The following is a 19,941-nucleotide window of genomic DNA, read 5'->3' as shown; positions in this document are numbered from 1 at the left end:
TGAAGAGAACCGCTTGGGAATATTTTTTTCATACTGAGTAAATTTCTGAAGTGTCAATACTGGAGTCAGTAGTAACAATACTTAAAAACTTGAGACTGACAAATTGTTTTCCAGAAACATATCTCTTAAATGTCCACTAGTGATTAAATGTTCACTAGTGTTATTATTAAGTAATAATTAAATTTCACTAATCATTTCCTCACTATTTACTCCATGCTCAGTGTCACTTTTTTTTTTTTTCTTTTATTAGTCTGGTAGGTGAAAAGATACTGTACAGTATATTTCTTTGTAAATATTTATTAGGAAGGTTTTGATTCCTTCTATATATTCACTGCTCATTTGAAATTTTTACCGGTTTTTATTTATCTGTACCTGTACGTACCAGTTTTTCTTACCAAGTATTTGTTTTCTTTAATAACTTATAACAGTTTTAAAAATAATCATTTATTTCAATAAATATTTGTTATGTGCTAGGCACTATTCTAGGTCATAGGGATAAAAGAATAAGAAATAAACTGTGTTTGTGGAACCTGTACCACATATTAAGAATTTTAAATCTTTTTGTTACATAGGTTGCAGACTTTTTGTTGTTAAATTGCTACTGAATTTGCTGTTGAACTTTATGTATGAGGTTGTATTTCTGTCAGGCATAGAGCACCTCAGTCTCAAGATTTATAGATTATTTCCTGCCAGAGTGTTTTTAATTTTTGTGGTTTTTAAAAATTACATATATAAGCTATTTGACATCTTTCTCTGAATAGGTATTTAATAATATTTGAAATAGTAGTTATTCCAACATTATTTTCTTTGTTTTGTTTATTTAAAATGCTGCCTTTCATGTGTTTAATGCTGCCTTTAATCTGAGTTCCAGTATACACAGAGTTTTACTTAGTTCCATTCTGTTGATTCTTCAATAGAATATTATACTTCAAATATAATACAGTTGTGGGTAGGGAAATACTGATCAAAATGAGTGTAATTGATTAAAGCTATGAATAATTCTTCTTTTTCCAAAATATTTTTTTGGTGTTTTTGCTTTTTGTGACAGGATCTTACTATGTAGTACAGGTTGCCCTTGAACTCACCTTGTAGCCTAGACTGACCTTGAATTTATGATGATCCTCCTGCCTTAGCCTCCTGAGTGCTGGAACTACAGGCCTGTGCTACCACATCTGGCTCAAAATATTATTTGTGTGTGTGTGTGTGTTGTGTGTGTGTGTGTATTTTACATAGAATTTATGACCTTTTTTTTTATTATTATTACATTTCCTGCAGTGGTCCATGCAGACTATTATTGGAATTGATGTATAAATTAGGTTAGGAAGATTAAAGTATTTACAGAATTGATCTTTTTTATTCAAGAATATTTTATATATTGAGATTTAGGGTGATATGTTCTTAAGTGACATTACTATAGTTTTCTTAATTTGGATCTGTATGTCTGTTATTATGGTACTGGGGATTGAACCCAGGGGATTTGCACTGTACTACATCCCTCGCTCTTTGAAAAATCTTTATTTTAGACAAGGTCTTGCTCAGTTGCTCTGGCTGGGCTTGAACTTTCAATCCTCCTCTGTCAGCCTCCCAGAGCTCTGGATTTGTAGGTGTGTGCTACCATGCCTGGCTGATATATTTTATAAATTTATTTTTAGGTCTATAATTTTGGTAAAATGGTTTTTTTGTACTTGGGTGTTTTATTTCCTTATTTCATAATCTTTCTTTGCTATTAAATTCCTCTTTTTTTTTTAAACTGATGATTTCGGGGGCCAGTATTTAGCTCAGTGGTGGCAGTACCTGCCTGGCCAGCATGAGGTCCTGATTTCGATTCCTTATACTCAAATAAAAAAACAAAACAAAAAAGCCCTGATGATTTCAGTTAGACCACTAAAATGAAATATATTGGGCTCAAGTAAGAGAAAATATTTACCACCTTTATTGAGAATGGGACTTGCACATGAAGCTGTATCTTTTTTTTTTCTTTTCTTGTGATGCTGGAGATTGAACAGTAGCTTCATGCATGCTAGGCAGGCTATATTCCCAGCCCCTAAGTAATATATCTGTTAATTTGGAGTTATTTTTCTTTGATGAGTTACTTTATGAGTGCATACAATACCTTAACAAAATATTAAAAATTCGTTCAGTATCTAGAATGCTTTAGGTTACTTTATACCTTTGGTGTTCCTTTTTACTCTGTGTTTTAACTTTGTTATCTAAAATACTTGATTTCTTCCAAACGTATTCATTGAAACATCCAAATGATGCACATCTTTAGTTCTTAAGTTTGTGTTCCATAGTGTTGCTATGGCTGTAGGAAATCATTAAGGTGTTTTTTCCAGAGAAAACGTAATGTTTTAACCCCTGCTTTTTGTGTGTGTTTGAATGTGAGGACAGTTGATATAGCACATAAAGCATTAGTTTCTCAGGTAGTTTCTGAATTTTTTGAATGACTAAGGCAATAAATAGTTCCTATTTTGGTCCTTGGACCAGTATCAGCCAGGAAATGAGAAATACAAACTTTGGGATATCACTGCAGACCTACTAAATCAGAAAGTCTGGGGATGGTGTCCTTAATTTGTGTTGTAACTTGTCTTCCGGGTGATTTGATGCTTGCTAAAGTTGGGGAACCACTTATTTAAACTAAAATAAGGTGTCTCTAACTTAATGGTAGTCTTTATGCTATGTTTTTTTGTGAGAAGCAGATGAAGACTGTTAACTGTTGTTAACTGTAAAACTGAACCAGGTTCAGTAGATTAAAGCTGGTTTAGAAACAGTTTATACCTCCTCCTTCCATACTGTTCCTAGATATTTCTGTTTGTTCTGTGTATTCTTCGTAATCTTAGCTGCCAATGCAGGTAATGTATTCTCTCCTCATACTCATTAAACAGCAGAATTTGTATGTTTAGTTAAGTACTGATGGCCTTTCATAGACACAAATAAATGAATACGATCAGCAAAAAGATAGTAGGACTTGTTATAAAATGTGATGAAGGGTGTTTCAGTCTTTTTACATGAATGAAGGAAATAGCCTTGTTAAATGCTTTTCTATATAAAGTGTTTGAAGGCAAGATTAATAGTGTTTTAAAAATTTTTTTTTCAATATTAGATGTTGAAAACATTTTTGTGCTTAAGAATCAAGGAAGTAGAACTGAAGAAAGATACAGAGGACATTAATAAACCAAAAAAGTTCATGACTTTTAAGGAAAAGAGAAAAACACTATCAAGAATGCAGAGAAAGGTTTGATTTCTTTTTTTGTTTCATTTAAATATGCTGTTTTATTTTTTTCTTGAAGTCATAATCTAGGCGGAAGAAAGTCATAGTTAAAATACAAGTATAAGACTTGAAATCTGGAAGACAGGTGTGGTAGTGCATGTTTGTACTCCCAGCTTCGTGGGAGCTGAGGCAAGATCACTTGAGCCCGAGTTCAGGCCATTGTGGACAACACAGTGAGACTGTCCCCAAAACAAAAACCCCACAAATAAACAAAAACATTGTTGAAATTTTATATTTATTTTTCTTTTTCCCACTTATTGCAAAGAAATCTTTTGTTAAAATCAATTTGAACTGACAACTATTGGCCAAGTGAATAATGAAAGAAAAGATATTTTTGCCTTGTGGGCTTTTATCTTTTGGTTTTTTAGATCAGTGTAAGATCGTTGTAAGACATAAATTTTTTCCGTACAGAAAAGATACAATTCTTTTAAAATGAGAGTAAAGTGAGTTTCTGTTAATTGGGTCATGTTTCTGAACTTTTTTTTTTGAGACAGGGTCTCACTGTATAGTTCAGGCTGCCCTGAACTCAATTATGCGCTGGGATTACAGGTGTGAGTCACCATGCCTAGGTTTGGATCACATTTTTGATTGGCTAATATTCTGGCCTCTTGTTAGATAGGTTGAAATTCCAATCCCTTATTACTTACTGAGACTTTGAAAACTTTTTTTTTTTTAAAGGGCTAATACTTTACAAGGTCATTATACACATATGTGAAGCACTTGATAAGATTATAATGTTGGACTGTTTTGTAAACTAGTTCTTATCACTGTTACCAACATTATTATTATAACATCTCAAAATATTGCTAAACTGTTAGGATAATGATAGTGATTATAAAAAATATTTTCAGGCACTTCCATCTTTGAATTGGCCTAATGAATTATGAAAGCATGATAGAAGTATCAAAATGAAACTTAACAATTACAAATGAAGATAAATATATTGGGATAATATAAATACTTAAAATGGCTCCAAGCCAGGCATGGTGGCATACGTCTGTAAATCCCAGAATTCAGGAAATTGAGGCGGGAGGATTGTTGCAAGGTCGGGACCAGCCTGGGCTACAAAGTGAGCTCAAAGCCAGCCTGAACTTCATAGGGAGACCCTATCCCCCCCCCACCAAAAAAAACCCAAAACAACATTTGGATCCAGCATATATATATATATAGCTGTTGTGGGGGTGGGGGTATGACAAAGACCCAATAAAAACATGGCATCTCTATCAGTTTCTCTTGGAGAGAAACTTCCTCGGTCAGTTCCCTGTGTGCGGCAGCTTACTGACCATTGTTTGCTGCTTTTCCAGCATTAGAAAGTGGAAAAAAATGTGGCTTTATTTTATAGAAACAGAGAGAGAACTGTTGATGATGGGTCCACATAGCCATGTAAGGGCTGCGTAGGTTGAAATCTGTTATGGGTTATTTAACATTAGGAATTGTTTTGGGACTTAGCACTTTTCTTAAAAATTGATATTATAGAAAATGATAGCATTTTGCATGTACCTATTATTCAGAATGAATAGGGGACGTTAGAAAAATTAAGATGTGTTTTATATGTACCAGTGTCTCACAATGAATACAGTTATTATATACTGTAAATATGTACTAATAAAAATGAAAACTAACCAAAAATAAGCAAATGTTAATGCATTTTATTTTTTTTCTTGAAAGAAAAACATTGAGGCAAAAGTAGGATTTTCCTTTGATTTACTCTCCAATCTTATTCTTTTCCATTCCTTCTAAAAGGCAACCACCTTTATGAATTTGATTTGGATGGTCTTATTCATGTGTTTTACTTTTGTTTATGTTTATACATATATTCCTATGTGGTCATGTTATGTATGTCTTTTTAGATCGATATTTTCTCTTCCTGCTTTTTTCAATTAGTGTTATAGACTCTTACTGTATACTCTTAATTTTTATTTGTTTTCAGTGGAAGAAAGCAGAGGAAAAACTAGAGCGAGAGCTTCGGGAAGCAGAAGCTTCAGAGAGTACAGAGAAAAAACTTAAACTGGTAGGCAGTTCTGTATGCTGATATGCTTTCAAAATGTTGTTAAATAATTTTAACAATTTATTGTTTTGGCTTGTGTATATATAATTTTGATTTTTTATGACAGGTGATTTGTGATGTGCAACAAACTGATATGTGATCTCTGCTAGTTTTATGTAATCACAAGACATGTATCTTTGTTTTGTTCAAATTCTAAAGATTGAATTGTGGGGAGGGATGGGAAGGAAATAAGATTTAATTTTGAAAGTCATAATTCAGCCTGGGGAAAGTATACTGGATTATCCTACAGTGATTTTGTCTATTTCCTCTGCCAGCACACGGAGACTTTGAATATCGTGTTCGTGACCTACTTCAGAATATTAAAGAAGGCTCAGAGATCACCTCTCCTGCCAGCAGTTTTAGAAGGTCTTGCCAAGTAAGGGCTGTGTAGGTTGCAACCTTTCAGATTTTTTCTAAATAGACAAGACCAAAGTAATCATGAATTTTAAACAGGGTTCCCTAAGGTCCTCAGTCCACATTCTTTCTTATTTGTCATCAGTCTTTCTTTTGAGACTTTTTAAAAAATTTAATTCAATTTAATTTTTTTAAAATTTAGGACTGTTTAATTTTTTTTGCTTGTAGTTTATTTTTTTCCAAATCTATTTTATTTCTTTTTTTTTTTTTTTTTTTTTGTCTTTTTGAGACAGGGTCTCGCTATGCAGTTTGGGCAGGCCTCACTTTGTAGCCCAGTCTGGTCTCAAACTTGCAACGAAACTCCTGCCTCAGCCTCCGGAGTGCTGAGATTACAGGCATGAACCACCATGCCTGATCAAATCTGTTTTATTTCAAGGAGAAAAAGGAAAAAAAAACTAAAACAAAATTGTGAGGGGTTAAATTTTTTTTCAAAGAGAATAAAACCAAACAAAAAAACCAATAAAACCAATCAAAACAAAACAGTGAAAGTGATACAGGACTTCAAAACAGGATAATAGGAAATCAGCAATGACTACCATAATACCTCTTGTTATCTTCAGAATTGCTACCCATAATAAAATCAAACAAAACAGAACAGAATAAAATCAGTCAAAACAGAACATTGAATAGAACAAAACAGTAAAATGGAACAGAACAAAACAGTGAGAACATTACTGGATTTCAAAAACAAGACCAAAGGAAATCCTCCGTATTTACTATATTGCCTATTGTTAACCTCTTAAAGGATGCTCAAACTTCCGGCTTTAGGCCTGCAAAGTCAAACAATACAAGGATTAAGCTGTTTTTGTACCTCAGTTGCTATCAGCTCAGTCTGTGTTCCACTCAATCAGCCAGTTTGTTTACAGTGGGAGAGGGGAGCTGATGAGGGAATGATATTCTTGTCTCCCAGCCTATGTGCTGGTTGGCTCACAGGAAGGGTGCATTGGCTTCTTATTTCTCCTCTCAGGCCCAGCATGGCTTCTGCTGGCTCACAGGAAGAGTAAATTGTGTGAAACACTTTTATAAAAAGGACTTGTTTGGTTTTCTCATCTCAAACTTTTCATTTATTTTTTTAAACCTTTCATTATTAAAACTCCTTCATTCTTTTCCTCTTCTTAGTAAATTCTAGGTATCCTTAAGATTCATTTCTCACTTCTGGTCCTGATTTGCCTGTTTAGTAAGTTATTTACCACCACACTTGGGTTGATCATGCACACTGATTTAACCTGGCTTGCTCATCATTTCTCTAGTCCTGTGTAATCTTTTGCTGCTGAAATTATTCTTTTTGTGTATTCTATCAACACTAATGACTTGTTGGGGAATGTGAGGTAGGGTAATAACTTTTAAGATAGCATTTCACATCTAAATTTAAGGGAGTATCCTATAGAACATTGCTATTCAATAGAAATATAACTGGAATTAAATGTACAATTTAAAATTTTCCGTTAGCCACAGTAAACAGTTAAAAACAGGCGAAATTAATTTGAGTGTATTTGATTTACCTAAAATACTGTTTTATAATCAGTTAGTACTAAGCATTACTGAGATACTTGGTGTCTTTTTTTTTTTTTTAACTTGCCTGAACACTGGTATATATTTTATACTTATATACATCTCAGTTTGGACTACCATTGTGAGGAAGCACAGTTCTAGATATAGTTAGACGTAGGATGAATGACTAGAAGATACAGAATAGGCAAAGCATTTCTTTCTAATGATTGGAGCTGTTTAATTGTGGGATGCATATCTTTATAAGGTAATATCCTTGCAACTGAAAATCTTCAAAGAAAGACTGACCAAAAAAGGGATTATTCCTGTATGATATAAGACCTACTGTTTAAGTTCCTCACCTCTAAACGTATATATTTTCTGTCTACTGATTTTTTTTTTTTAACATGAATAGAATCATGCTGTGCCTTGTAACTTGCTTTTTTGGAGGGACGGGTTAAACTCTAGGTATCTTTCCAGGTTGCCCCAATAGATTACTTAATTTTTTAAGTTCATAATACTCCATTTTATGGATATGAAGGCTTACTTAGCCGTACCCTATGTTACTTTACATTTAGAAATGCTTATTGATATACTACATATCTTCATTTACTTGTTATGGACAGATTAAAAGATACTCTTTTAAAAATGGTATTCTTATTTTATTTTCTGATAAATAATGCCAAATTGCTTCTCACAAAATGGTACCAATATGTATAGAATGAATCACTTCTAAGGGTATCATTTCTGCTGTTTTTGTTCACTGAGGATTTGCATAGCATCAAAACTCTTAACTAGTATTGTAGAAGTTTTCTGACTGTAACCTACTTTGGTGCCTAATATTTTATAGTGTACAGAGCAGTCTCAGATTTAGTGCTCATATAATTGTCTAGTCCTAATAATGGCCTCAGTTCTTTGTAGAAATAGTGGTTCAGGAAACTCAGGTGACAGTTTTTATGTAGATAATGAGTAGCACAGCCTGAACTAGATACCAGGTCCAGTATTCTCTCCATTTTATCTTTAAAGCTGTCATTGGGTCCATCCTCTTCTTTACTGGTATTTGGGATTGAGCACAGGGCCTTGTGAATGCTAGGCACACACTTTACTCCAGACCTATACCCTCAGTTCCAAGATTCCTCTCTCTCGTTTTCCTAGAAGCTGATTTGCCACCTCCTTTATGACTTAGAATACTACTGAACATAAGAAACGTTCCTCAGGGATGTTTGTTTTCAACAACCTGTTTCAGGACAGAAGTATTTTAAAATGCTTTTAATTTATTTTGTGCCTCATATATTCCTACTGAGTATATTATTCAGCTGTGTGTGAATTGTTGAAAAAGCCAGTGAAGATTAATGGAAACTGTTGATAATCATCGTTTTTTCCCATAATAGCTAACATTTGAAATAAGGAGTATTAAAAATACAGATTTAAAGTTATGTTTCACTTTTACCTGATTTTAACTTCTGCTTTTAAGTTAATTGAGTTTTGTTTGGTTCTAGGTTTGCTCACCTTATAAATGTGGAATTTTTTGATGACTTATTGGTAGTTCTTCATACTCTAATTGAATCTGGTGTAAGTAACTCTATTAATGTATTAGTGAATTACTTTTTAGAGATGTAAATTAGGTACACTCCTTAGCAGTGAGCTCCATTCCCAGCTCTTAATTATCATTTTTAATATCTTTTTTTTTAAGGACCTAAGCTATCAAGAAAGTCTTCACTGTGTGCAGACTGCTTTTTATATTCTTTCTGGGCAAGGTAAGGTGTTTTCTTAATTAAGTTTTATTTGCTTTATCTTTGGAGGCTATAACATACCTAATTTGTGTTTGTTATCATTTCAAAGGTGATGTTTTAAATATTGATCCAATGAAATTCTATACGCATCTTTACAAAACACTGTTCAAATTACATGCAGGTGTGTATTCTCATTTATTTTATTTTTATTGGTACATATTTACAGTCCATAATGATTACCTTCCCTTTGAGGAGTTGGTGCATGTACACAACATACCTTAATTCCTTTATTCTTCCCCTCTCCTCTCCCTCTGGTATGTATGTGTAGGCAGTGTTTCCTTAACAGGTATTTACCTACCATGAATATGTTATGAACAGAATTATAATCCGTGAGAAATAAGAAATGGTACATAAAATGCTGGCCTTGGTCGGAAATATAGCTCAGTGGCACAGCACCTGCCTGGCAAGTGTTCTGAGTTTGATTCCCAGTTCCCAAAAAAAAAGCTGGCTTGCCAGGGCCATACATCTGAGAGAGAACTTTTGGGAGTGGGAGGAAATGTAGTACATGCCACCTGTTCCATCTCTTGGTGCTTCTTATTGGTTAGAGAAATGCCTTTGGACAGCTATGACAGTTCACCTTTTTTCTGAAGTTCAGTGAAGTTCAATAATGAAAAAGCTCTGAAGAATATTTCTGTTGTTTTAGGTGCCACCAATGAAGGTGTTGAGACTCTACTCCAGTGCCTTGATGTCATGCTAACCAAGCGCAGAAAGCAAGTTTCTCAGCAGCGAGCCCTTGCCTTCATCAAGCGTCTTTGTACCGTTGCTCTTCAGGTTCTGCCAAATTCAAGCATTGGCCTTTTAGCTACTACTCGGACATTAATGCACGTACGTAGGAAATGAAAAGAGCAGAGCCGTTATGTGTATAGTGCAGTGCCATTTTGTTTGATTCATGTTTTACTTTCTGTCTTCTATTATTTCAGTTGTGAAAGTAATTTATCTTTGGGTGCAGTGACACATAATTCCAGCTATTTGGGAGGCAATACAGGAGGACCAGTGGAACTTAGAAGTTTGAGGCCAGCTGGGCAACATAAAGAAAATCCAACTTGATTGAATTATTGTGGTACTGGGGGGTTGAACGCAAGGCCTTTACACTGAGATATTTATCTAGCTCTTTTATTTATTTTACCAAATTCCTAAGATCCGTAGGCATGGCTCGAAGTTATTATCTTCCTATCTTAGTTTCCCAGAGTGGTGGGATCACAGGTGTACACTACCATGTTTGGCTAAGAACCCAACTCTTTTTTTTTTTTGTCTTTTTCCTTTTTATCGGTACCAGGGATCGAACTCACGACTGCCTGCTTGCAAGGCAGGCGCTTATGCCGCTGAGCTAAATCCCCAGCCCCGAAGCCAACTCTTTATAAAGAAAAAACAAAGTAACTTGTAACAGAATCAGGTGACAGAGGAAGTACATAAAATCACAAAAGGAAAAGCATTCTAATTCCGTTGGTATTCCCCAGAGTAACTATTATTACCATTTAGTGAGTATCATTTGTGTAGATTTTTATTCATATGTAAACACATGCATCATACAGATTACATTTCTGTGTCAGTACTGATATTCCTATTTATCTTTTAATGATGAGGGTTTATTTAGTGGTTTGTTTAACAAACGTACAGTTCTTAATTATGTGCCTGCCAGTGTTATAAATGCTTTACAAAGATTAACTCACTTAATTTTTATAATTGAGGTGGTTATCATTATTGTTTCTATTTTATCAATGGAAAAAGAGGTCCATAAAGAGTGACTTACCTAAAGTGCTAGTGAGTAGTAGAAGTGAGATTTAAATTTAGGTAGTTTGGCTGTTCTGCTTCTTTGTGGTTCTCTTGAATAATACACATAACTGTTGTTTTTTGTTCCTACAAATGATGCCAAAGCGAATATTTTTTGTATGTGTCTGATGGAAGTATTTCTATTAGAAAGATTCCTGAAAATGAGAGTGGAGGGTAGAAGGACTATTTTCATTTGCAAGACAGAGTAAAGTCAAATAAAACATGACATTTCTTTGTAATTTTTGTCTCTTATGATACAAACTTATATTAACGCTAAATAGAGGCTGGATGTCGTGCCACACAGCTATAATCCTAACACTGGGGAGGCTGGGGCAGGAGAACTGCTGAGAGTTTGAGGTCAGCCTCGGTTACAAAGTGAAACCTTGTCCCAAAAAACAGCAGCAACAAAAAATAGCAGCCTAAGTACAGAAATCTTATGCTTATAGCTTGTATACAGCCATAAATCTAAATGAAGTCCAAGTATAGACCAATAAAAGTTTGTCAGTGTTAATTTTTTAAAATGTGCTGTTCTCTCAGACTTTCCCGAAAACAGATCTGTTACTTGACAGTGACTCTCAGGGAAGTGGGATTTTCCTGCCTGAGCTGGATGAACCTGAGTACTGCAATGCTCAGAACACTGCCCTGTGGGAACTACATGCACTGCGGGTGAGAGGCCTCTTCTACAAAACACCACTGCCATAGGAATTGTAATTGCTGTTTTGTTTTGGAGATGCCTTTTTTAGGATTCCTGTTTTAATACTGTTATATTTGCTTTGCTTTTACTATTCTCTAAGCTATGGGAGACATTTTTTAAGGGAGCAAAAAGCAGTAAAGAGTTTGATCAGTTGAAGTTATATAAGACTTATGAAATATTTCCATAGCCCTATTTAGAACATAAGAACCTTTGCTGTTAGTTGTATTTGTATTTGGACCCTGTTTAAGGAGATGTCGTTAGGTACTTTCACCCTTCTCTACAGTGTCCGTGGTCCTACAGTAAGGATAGCAATGGAACGAGCCTTGAACAAAATAGAAATATCGGATAACTTGTAAACTAACTTCTTGGTCAGAAAGAGATTGCTTTTTGAAGTTTCTTTTTCATACTATAAAAGCAAGACTATATAACTGATAATTTGATCATCAAAGAGATTTGTATTTTAATTTTTTAAACAAAGATAATATTCAGGTACTGACCTGTGTAAAACATGGTTGTCTTATTTTCTCTTCAGGGACATTATCATCCCATAGTGCAGAGATTTGCAGCTCATCTGCTCGCTGGAGCACCTTCGGAAGGTTCTGAAGCACTCAAACCAGAGTTGAGCCGAAGGTATCATTTAGCCAGTCTAGTCTTGTCTTGTCTTTTTTTTCTTTTCTTTTCTTTTCTTTCTTTCCTTCCTTCTCCCCCCCCCCCCGCCTTTCTTTCTTTCTTCCTTTTTTTCCAGTTTGTATTTTTGTATGTTTGTGTGTATGTATGGACATACGTATATACGTGTGTTTGTGGTGCAGAGGCTTGAATCTATAGTATTGCCCTAGTCTAAAAGTACAAAAGTCAAGGGCTGGGATTCAGCTGTATGGTAGAGCACTTGCTTAGCATGTGCAAGGCCCTGGGTTTGCTCTTCAGTACCACAAGAAAAACAAAACAAAAAGACCAAACTCTAACTTGTTATTTACTTTGAAAAGTCTGTTTTATAAAGTACTAGATTATAAAATGTAAAGTGAAAGTTGGGTGTCTGGTTTGGTTTCACTTCATATTTCTGAATTGTTGTATAGAGGAAATACGCTGGGTGATGCTTTTATTAGTTTGTATTGGATAATTCCTCAGACCTTTTAAAAATGAAATTGTGAAAAGTTTCACACAGGAAAAGTAAAAAGAATAGTAGTGAATTGTACCATCATTTAAGTTGCAGCAGTTAATAAAATACTGCCTATCTAGAAGTGATCTTCCTTGGTTTTTCTTTTTTCCCCTACCCCTCTGCGTCCTGCTTTATTTATTTGCATAAAGAAAGACAGCACCTAAGTGGAGAGAGAGAGAAAGGTGGTGTTTTTTTTTTTTTTTGTCTTTTTCCTTTTTATCGGTACCAGGGATCGAACTCATGTCTGCCTGCTTGCAAGGCAGGCGCTTATGCCGCTGAGCTAAACCCCCAGCTGAGAAAGGTGTTTTGAAACACTGCCAGCAGGAAAGCAACAGTTTTTTCATTGGCCTTGGTGGGAGTGCCTCACATTTACCAGGTACTCAAATGGGTCCTTTCTGCATCTGCTTCTGGATGAGGAAAAGGGTCCTTCTAAAACAGTTTTCTATCTCCCCAGTTTTATTTTGAAATTATTCAAAAGTCGAAAGCATAATATTATCTTTTTTTTAACAAAATTAGCAAAAACTTCAGTTACAAAGAAAAAGGAGAGAAAATGGTAGTTTTATCTTAGTTCACTTATGCTGCTATGAAAAATCCCTGATTCTGAGTAATTTATAAAGAACAGAAATTTCTTTCCTTACTGTTCAAAGCGCTGGCAGGTTGCATTGTCTGATGAAGGCCGAACTTGACTTGCAAGATTTATGTTGTTGGTATCACTTTTCCCTCACAGGGCAGAAGGCAGAGTGACAGGCTAGCTAAATGCCATGTATAGTATCCTGTACAAGAGTCTGTGTCTCACTCGGACAGAGGAATTTGTGGTCTGATTAGCTTTCTTTGTTGTTTGTCTTTTGAGACAGGGTCTCCCTGTGCAGCTCAGGCTGGCCTTGAACTTGGGGTGATTCTTGTACCTGAGCACTGTGGCAGGCTAAAGGAGGAGTATCACAAGTTTGAGCCCAGCCTGGTCAATTTAGGGACTTAATGAGATCTGTCTCAAAATTAAAAGCAGACTGGGGATGCAGCTCAGTGTGAAGAGCCTGAATTTAATCTCCAGTACTATACATACGGGTACTGAATTGGTGTGTGTGGCGGGGTGGGATGGGGTGGGTAGGATCTGGCTGTTGCAGTGCATACCTATTACTCTGGCACTCTGGGAACCTGAGGTAGAACTTCAAGTTCAGGCCCAGTCTGGTTAAGTTAATAAGATCCTGTTTCCAAATAATACATAAAAAGGGGGCGGGGGTCTCGGATTCAGTCCCCTGTACTGAAAAGAAAACAACCCTCCCACGCCCTCTCTATCCCATTGGCCTTTAAGTTTCAGTACCTGAATTTTAGAGAGGTTTCTTCAAACCATTGCACCTTGAAATGTTCCCAAACTCAGAATTAATATTTTGTCCTTTGCTGCTCTTGTAAGCAGCCTTCTGTTTTCTTTAATTTGGGGATTAGAACTGATTTATGGGCCAGGCTGATTTTCTACCCTTTTGGAGTCTGAGTAAAAATTGAATTAGTTCCTGTATTTTAAATATTGGAAGAATCACCTTAAATTTGTATTTCCAGCTTCTTTTGAAATACTAAATTTGGTGACCTAACCTGAATTTTTACATGGCAATATAGTTGCTTTTTCTCATAAGTGAGATTGAACTATGAAGTTTTCCAAAAACTCTTTCCTTCTGGGTAGGCTGGAGATGATAACTTTTGTCTTTATTAAATAATAAAATGGCCATTTATCTTTTCTTTCCCTCCCCCCGCCTTGTTTCTTTTTTAAACTTTTTTTGTTAGTTTTTTAAGGGAAAAAAGAACATTCCTTGTCATTTTTGTTATTTTTTGGCGTGGTTTCATTAGCGGTCCTGGGCATTTACTTCTTTGTGCCAGTTTCCTTTTCGAGAGGGAGATGAAGAATGGTTTGTTCCAAAGGCTCAGGGAGGGAGACACAGCATTCTTTCCCTGGAAACTGGAGGTTGGGGTGTTCATCTAATCAGAGCTATTGGTAGGACTTTTGTTGTCTCTTTGGAGAATGTGAACTAACTCTTAAGTCAGTAAGGATTCATTTGTATGCCACGGTTATAGACATATTTTTGGCACTAGATTTCCCCTTGAGGCCAGTAGCTAAAGGATTGAGCCATATTTGAAGTTCACGGAGGATAACTCCATGCTTCAGTTCTCTGGTTGTACAAAGTTGGTTACCGTTCACAAACTGTACTGTGGTTAATTTGGGATTTGATCACACTAAGCTTCTCTCTGGGTTCTAGGCCTGCATTTCTACCTGTCTGCCAGATTTCTCTGAGTTGGATTTAGTTAGATAATGTCATTACATGGAAATTTAAGATTTAAGTGGGTTCATTGATTGATTGCATTCTTTGGAAACAATCTATTTCCATGTGTCCACCCATCCACTCATCCATCCATCCATCCATCCATCCATCCATCTACCTGTCTGTCTGCTACCTATCTAATTCGTAACCTACATTTCTTATATTTGTGATTATAGATCCGCAGTTGAACTTTTTGAGACCTACAGCATGGCAGCAATGACATTCAATCCTCCTGTTGAATTTTCAAACTCCAAAAGGAAAGTATGTGATATTTTTCATTTTTTTAAAAGGAAAAATAATGTTTCTCTTAATGACTGTAATACTAGTTTGCTTAATTATAAATAGGTATTTTTTTTCTTGTTTAAGAATTGACAATTAAGCCAGACGCGGTGGCGTGCGCCTGTAGTCCCAGCTACTCGGGAGGCTGAGGTGGGAGGATCACTTGAGTCCAGGAGTTCTGGGCTGCAGTGCGCAATGCCGATCGGGTGTCCGCACTAAGTTCGGCATCAGTATGGTGACTTCCCGGAAGCGGGGGACACCAGGTTGCCTAAGGAGGGGTGAACCAGCCCAGGTTGGAAACGGAGCAGGTCAAAACTCCCGTGCTGATCAGTAGTGGGATCGCGCCTGTGAGTAGCCACTGCACTCCAGCCTGGGCAATATAGTGAGACCCTGTCTCTTAAAAAAAAAAAGAATTGATAATTATTATAGATGTTTGGGGTTGGAATTCAGTAGAGATGGTTAGTGAGACTGTTTTGTTCATATCTAACCAGGCAAGTTCATATCTGACCAATCATTCATTATTATATCTTACTTGGTGGTGTTAGCTACTGTTATTTCAGCTAGTAACTTTTAACTCATATTTTAAAATCTTTTTTCAGGATAAAGTTTTACAAGGGGAGTCATTTCTAAATGAAGATTTGAATCAGTTAATCAGAAAACATTGCAATGAAGTTGCTACTCAGTCATCCTTGGATTTCACCAAATATTTAAAAACATCACTAAAATAGTACAAAAAAAGAACAACAGTGGACTTTCTTTTGTACATTTATGTTTATGTACAGGTACATATAAAGACATGTTGTTAATTTGGGACTTTTTTATACCAGGAAAATATCCTAAGAACAGTTTGGAAGAAGAAGAATCACTTTGTATGGCACGGAGAGCTCTGCTCAGTTTTGAAAGTATCATTTCTTTAAGAAAGCAGAATTGAGAGCCGTTCTTCCCAATATTTTGGAATTTTCCTTCTTAATGTACTGTTAAGTTACAGTTTTCTTTTTTGTGATACTGAGATTGAACTCAGGGAGTGCTGAACTAAAAATGTTTCAGTTTGGAGACAGTCTCACTAAGTTGACTGGCCTTGAAATCTGCCCCACAGCCTTCTGAGTAACTGTGATTACAGGTATTCACTGCCGAGCCCTCCGGCTCACTGTGTGAGGGGTGTGGTGAGGGATGAAATAAAAAATGGTACCACATCAGCAGTGTTTAAAAGGAGGTCTGGGAGGCCTGGGAGGTCATGAGGATAGGCAAAGACAGAGACCCCTGCTGCTGGCCAATGAGAAGTGCAGAGAAAGTGAGACTTCCGGTGGATAATTTTAACATCGCAAACCAGTTAAGACCTTTCCCGGACCCGGGTGCCTGCCCACCCTGTATTTCCTCTGCACGCCCTGCTGCCAATTGCCACTCTTCCCCGGAGCAGCCAACAATGGACTGAAACCTCTACAATGTAAGCTAAATAAATCTTTCCCCCTTTAACTTTGGGTGTTTTGTCTCAGCAGTAAAAAAAATGACCAAGACAGCTACTTTCAAAAAAAACCTTAGGATTTTAGTATTTTGAAATTGTGTGCATTTTATGACATGTCCCTGGAGGATGGTGGGGGAAGAGTTGTTCCCGGGAGAAAAAAACAAGTGTGGGATTACCATTCTATTTTAGCAATAAAGAGTACACAGCAGAGAGCCTTCTTTTCCCACTTAATACAGGGAAAATGTATATTCATATGAATGTACTTACAAAGTAGTGTTTTATATAATAGCTGTAGCATAGTCGGAGAATACTTTATGAATTAATAGCTTAGTAAAATGGCTTTTTTCTCTCTTTCCTATTGTGAGTTTTTTGTTTGTTTTTCAAGGAACAGCAGTCCAACTAAATATTACTACTTCAGTCATAGAAAGCCAGTTATATTGACCTGGAGCTTAGCACTCTTTTCTCATGAGATAACTTAACATAGAAACTTCCTTTTCCATTGCAGCAGAGAGGAAACAGACATAAGCCTAACCATGTATGTTAGCATATGCTTATATGTAATTTAAAAAGTATTTCTGAGGCCAGATTTTTAAGGCTTGATTGTTTAATGATGAGAAAGGAATGTTTCAGGATATATTTGTAACCCATCATTTATATGTAAAACAGTCTAAGAATTTAAATATTTGTGTGGATAAGCAAAGGGTCTGTCACCATCAGAGCACAGAGTGACCAGTGCCTATCAGAAATCATTTATTTCCAAACATCCAAATACATATTTCATTTTGGCAGCAAAAATTGTAATTCAGGTGAAAAATCAGTTTTAAAATAGAAACTCATCAACTGTTGTACGCTTGTATTATGCTTTTAACATTCTTGTATTATATAGTCATAGTGGAACGACAAAAGTGTTTATACAGTATTTGAATATCCTATATAAATTTGAGAATAAAATGTACTTTATATAACTTGTTTTAGTTTTGGAGTTAAATGTTTTAATCTTTAGTAATTACAGACACACACTTAGACTATACTAATCTACAGCCTCAATTTTTAAACTAGACAGATATTAAGCACCCGCTATGGGCTTAGCACTAAACGAGGCCCTTAAAGGAAGGTGCAGTAATGGCGTTAGACAGAGTAAATCTTCCATGATCTTTGCTGCTGAGTTAAGTCATTTGTATCCTAAAAAAAATGTGCTGTTACCTTATTCAGTGTCTGAGTTATATCATCTGAAATAAGTATGATCCCAGAGTTGTTTGACTACAGGCTTGAGCATAACAAACATTTAAGAGTAACAGTTATCATGTAGACTCAGTGTACGTTTCAAAGAGATTCAGGTTTTTCTGTGTCAAAATCCTTAGCTGTTAGTCAAAGATTGACTTTGAAAAGTTGATAGTAGAAGAACAGAAAACACAGATTATTAACAGTGGCTCATGGAAGTGTTGGCCTGTCTGAACTTTGTCTAGAAGTAGCCTCCCTTTTTTAATAGCTTTTAGGGCACCCATTTCTTCACCTTTGTGGCCTCAGTGCTGATGTGAGAGAAAGGGATAGGACTGCCACCTTGCCAAGCACTCTCTGAGGACTCCCTCTTACTCTGCCATGCATAAGGTCAAAGACACCAGCCAGGAAAACCCGACTTTTCATTGGCATAGGAGCATAATTGTGGTGGACCTTTGCTTTAGAGTTATTTACTGGCAAACCCTGATTGCTTTTCATAGTTAAGGCCTAGGGTGTCTGGGCTGAGGAGAAGTCTACAGAAATATTAGAAGAGGGAGAAGAAGGGGAAGATACAGCTACAAAGAATTGATGTCAGTCATACTGGCTCCACGTCCATTCCACTGTATCCAAAGCCATTGAGATGGGGTTTGGACTTCATCTTTATCCCCATCTAGAGAATTTGTAATTTTGTACTTGTTAAAGATGACATGTAAAGATACTTTACCTCATGGGAGTACTTTCTGCGAAGACAATGTGGTTATTTCATCCAGCTATCTCTATTTCTTTAATGCCCTCTAGTATGTCACAAAACAATGAGAATTACAAAAAGGTGGCTGAGAGAGCCCCTCCATTCCAGTATCACATGTCATGATGAATCCTTAACTCTCACCCTTTATTGCCAGATGAACTTATTTTAAAAAGCTAGCACCATGTAATAGGTCAAGTTCATATTCATGTCCTTTCATCTTTAGTGAAGCTTCTTGAAATATTGTTATAAACCCAACTTGCACATTTAGGTTCTTTTCCATATCTGATAAGAATTTGCTATCCAGATTTCTTATACTATAAAAAGTAGTGGATATAATCTTAGTGGTTATTTTAGATACATTCTAAATAACAGTAATTTTATTTATTACCTGATATAATTCAGATGTGATAAGCTCAAATAAAAATTTCATATTTCTGGCAAACACCCAGGTTGTATTGGTTGGTTATGAGTCATATGTCGCATGACATTTTGGTTAGTGACAGACCACTCTGTGGGCATGTCATGGTACATGACAGTGATCCTATAGGCTTATAATAGTGCTAAAGAATTCCTGTCTCAAGTTGCCTTCATTTACCTATAAAAGCCTCAATCCTTTTTTTATAGCTAAAATAACTGTAATTTATCAACTAGTGATTTCTTAGGTTTTTTTAAAAAATTCTGTATTTTACCTTTTTTCTGTTTTGCTTTTTTTCTCTAAATTAAAAAAAAAAAAAAAATTCCTGTGTCTAATGATGCCATAGCCTCTTAGTTTGTGAAAATTCACTTTGAGATTATCATGCATTTCTCTGAATCTATCCCCATCATTAAGTGACACATGATTATAGTAGATTGTAAATTGCTTTACATGTTTGAGTAGTCTGTCCTTCCTAAAATCCCTAAAACTACAGTACAATGTGTACTTTATCCTCATGGTGTTGGGTTGCAACATAGGCTGTAAGCTGGGTTCATTTACTTGGTAAACACTCAAGTCTCACATTCATTCTGAGGAAAAGTTTCAGATTTGTGTTATAACCAAATCCACAACTATGCTAAGGCCATAGTGGGTAGAAGGGACGGCTGTTAGCAAGCATCAACGCCAAATAATAACTCTGGAGAAACTTGTGTTGATTTGCATTTCATTACTCAGCATAGTTTGGCTTTAGCCAGTGGGGTCAGTAACTCAGATTTCAACCCTTAGTAGCCCAAACCAAACCATTTGACCTGTTAGTTTATAGAGGCCTCATAAACTGTTTATGGAATATTTTAAAAGTGGGGTAGAATTGTGCAGTTATTAC

The 19,941-nt window shown here is 35.9% G+C and overlaps 1 protein-coding gene across 3 annotated transcripts in view; it reads left to right on the top strand.

Moving 5' to 3' along the window:
* Positions 1 to 17,645, top strand: part of Noc3l (NOC3 like DNA replication regulator) — a 34,174-nt gene extending 16,529 nt beyond the window's left edge. For 2 of the 3 annotated variants that reach the window (XM_003462411.5, XM_063239393.1), the window contains exons 11-21: positions 3,104 to 3,235; positions 5,202 to 5,282; positions 5,594 to 5,694; positions 8,720 to 8,792; positions 8,914 to 8,977; positions 9,063 to 9,134; positions 9,657 to 9,838; positions 11,321 to 11,449; positions 12,010 to 12,107; positions 15,116 to 15,200; positions 15,818 to 17,645. In XM_003462411.5, coding sequence (XP_003462459.3) covers positions 3,104 to 3,235; positions 5,202 to 5,282; positions 5,594 to 5,694; positions 8,720 to 8,792; positions 8,914 to 8,977; positions 9,063 to 9,134; positions 9,657 to 9,838; positions 11,321 to 11,449; positions 12,010 to 12,107; positions 15,116 to 15,200; positions 15,818 to 15,946 — 1,146 coding nt within the window. In that variant the 3' untranslated portion in view covers positions 15,947 to 17,645. Of the gene's footprint in view, positions 1 to 3,103; positions 3,236 to 5,201; positions 5,283 to 5,593; positions 5,695 to 8,719; positions 8,793 to 8,913; positions 8,978 to 9,062; positions 9,135 to 9,656; positions 9,839 to 10,289; positions 10,492 to 11,320; positions 11,450 to 12,009; positions 12,108 to 15,115; positions 15,201 to 15,817 lie in introns of those variants that run through there. The other variant, XR_010044227.1, reaches the window with a different exon arrangement.
* Positions 17,646 to 19,941: the final 2,296 nt, after the last annotated feature.

The sequence above is a fragment of the Cavia porcellus genome, unplaced genomic scaffold, assembly GCF_034190915.1.
Source record: "Cavia porcellus strain 051 isolate PalLab524CR breed Dunkin Hartley unplaced genomic scaffold, mCavPor4.1 scaffold_28, whole genome shotgun sequence".
NCBI classification, from domain to species: domain Eukaryota; kingdom Metazoa; phylum Chordata; class Mammalia; order Rodentia; family Caviidae; genus Cavia; species Cavia porcellus.
Note: the sequence above shows the minus strand (reverse complement) of the source record. Positions and strands in the feature narration are given on the sequence as shown.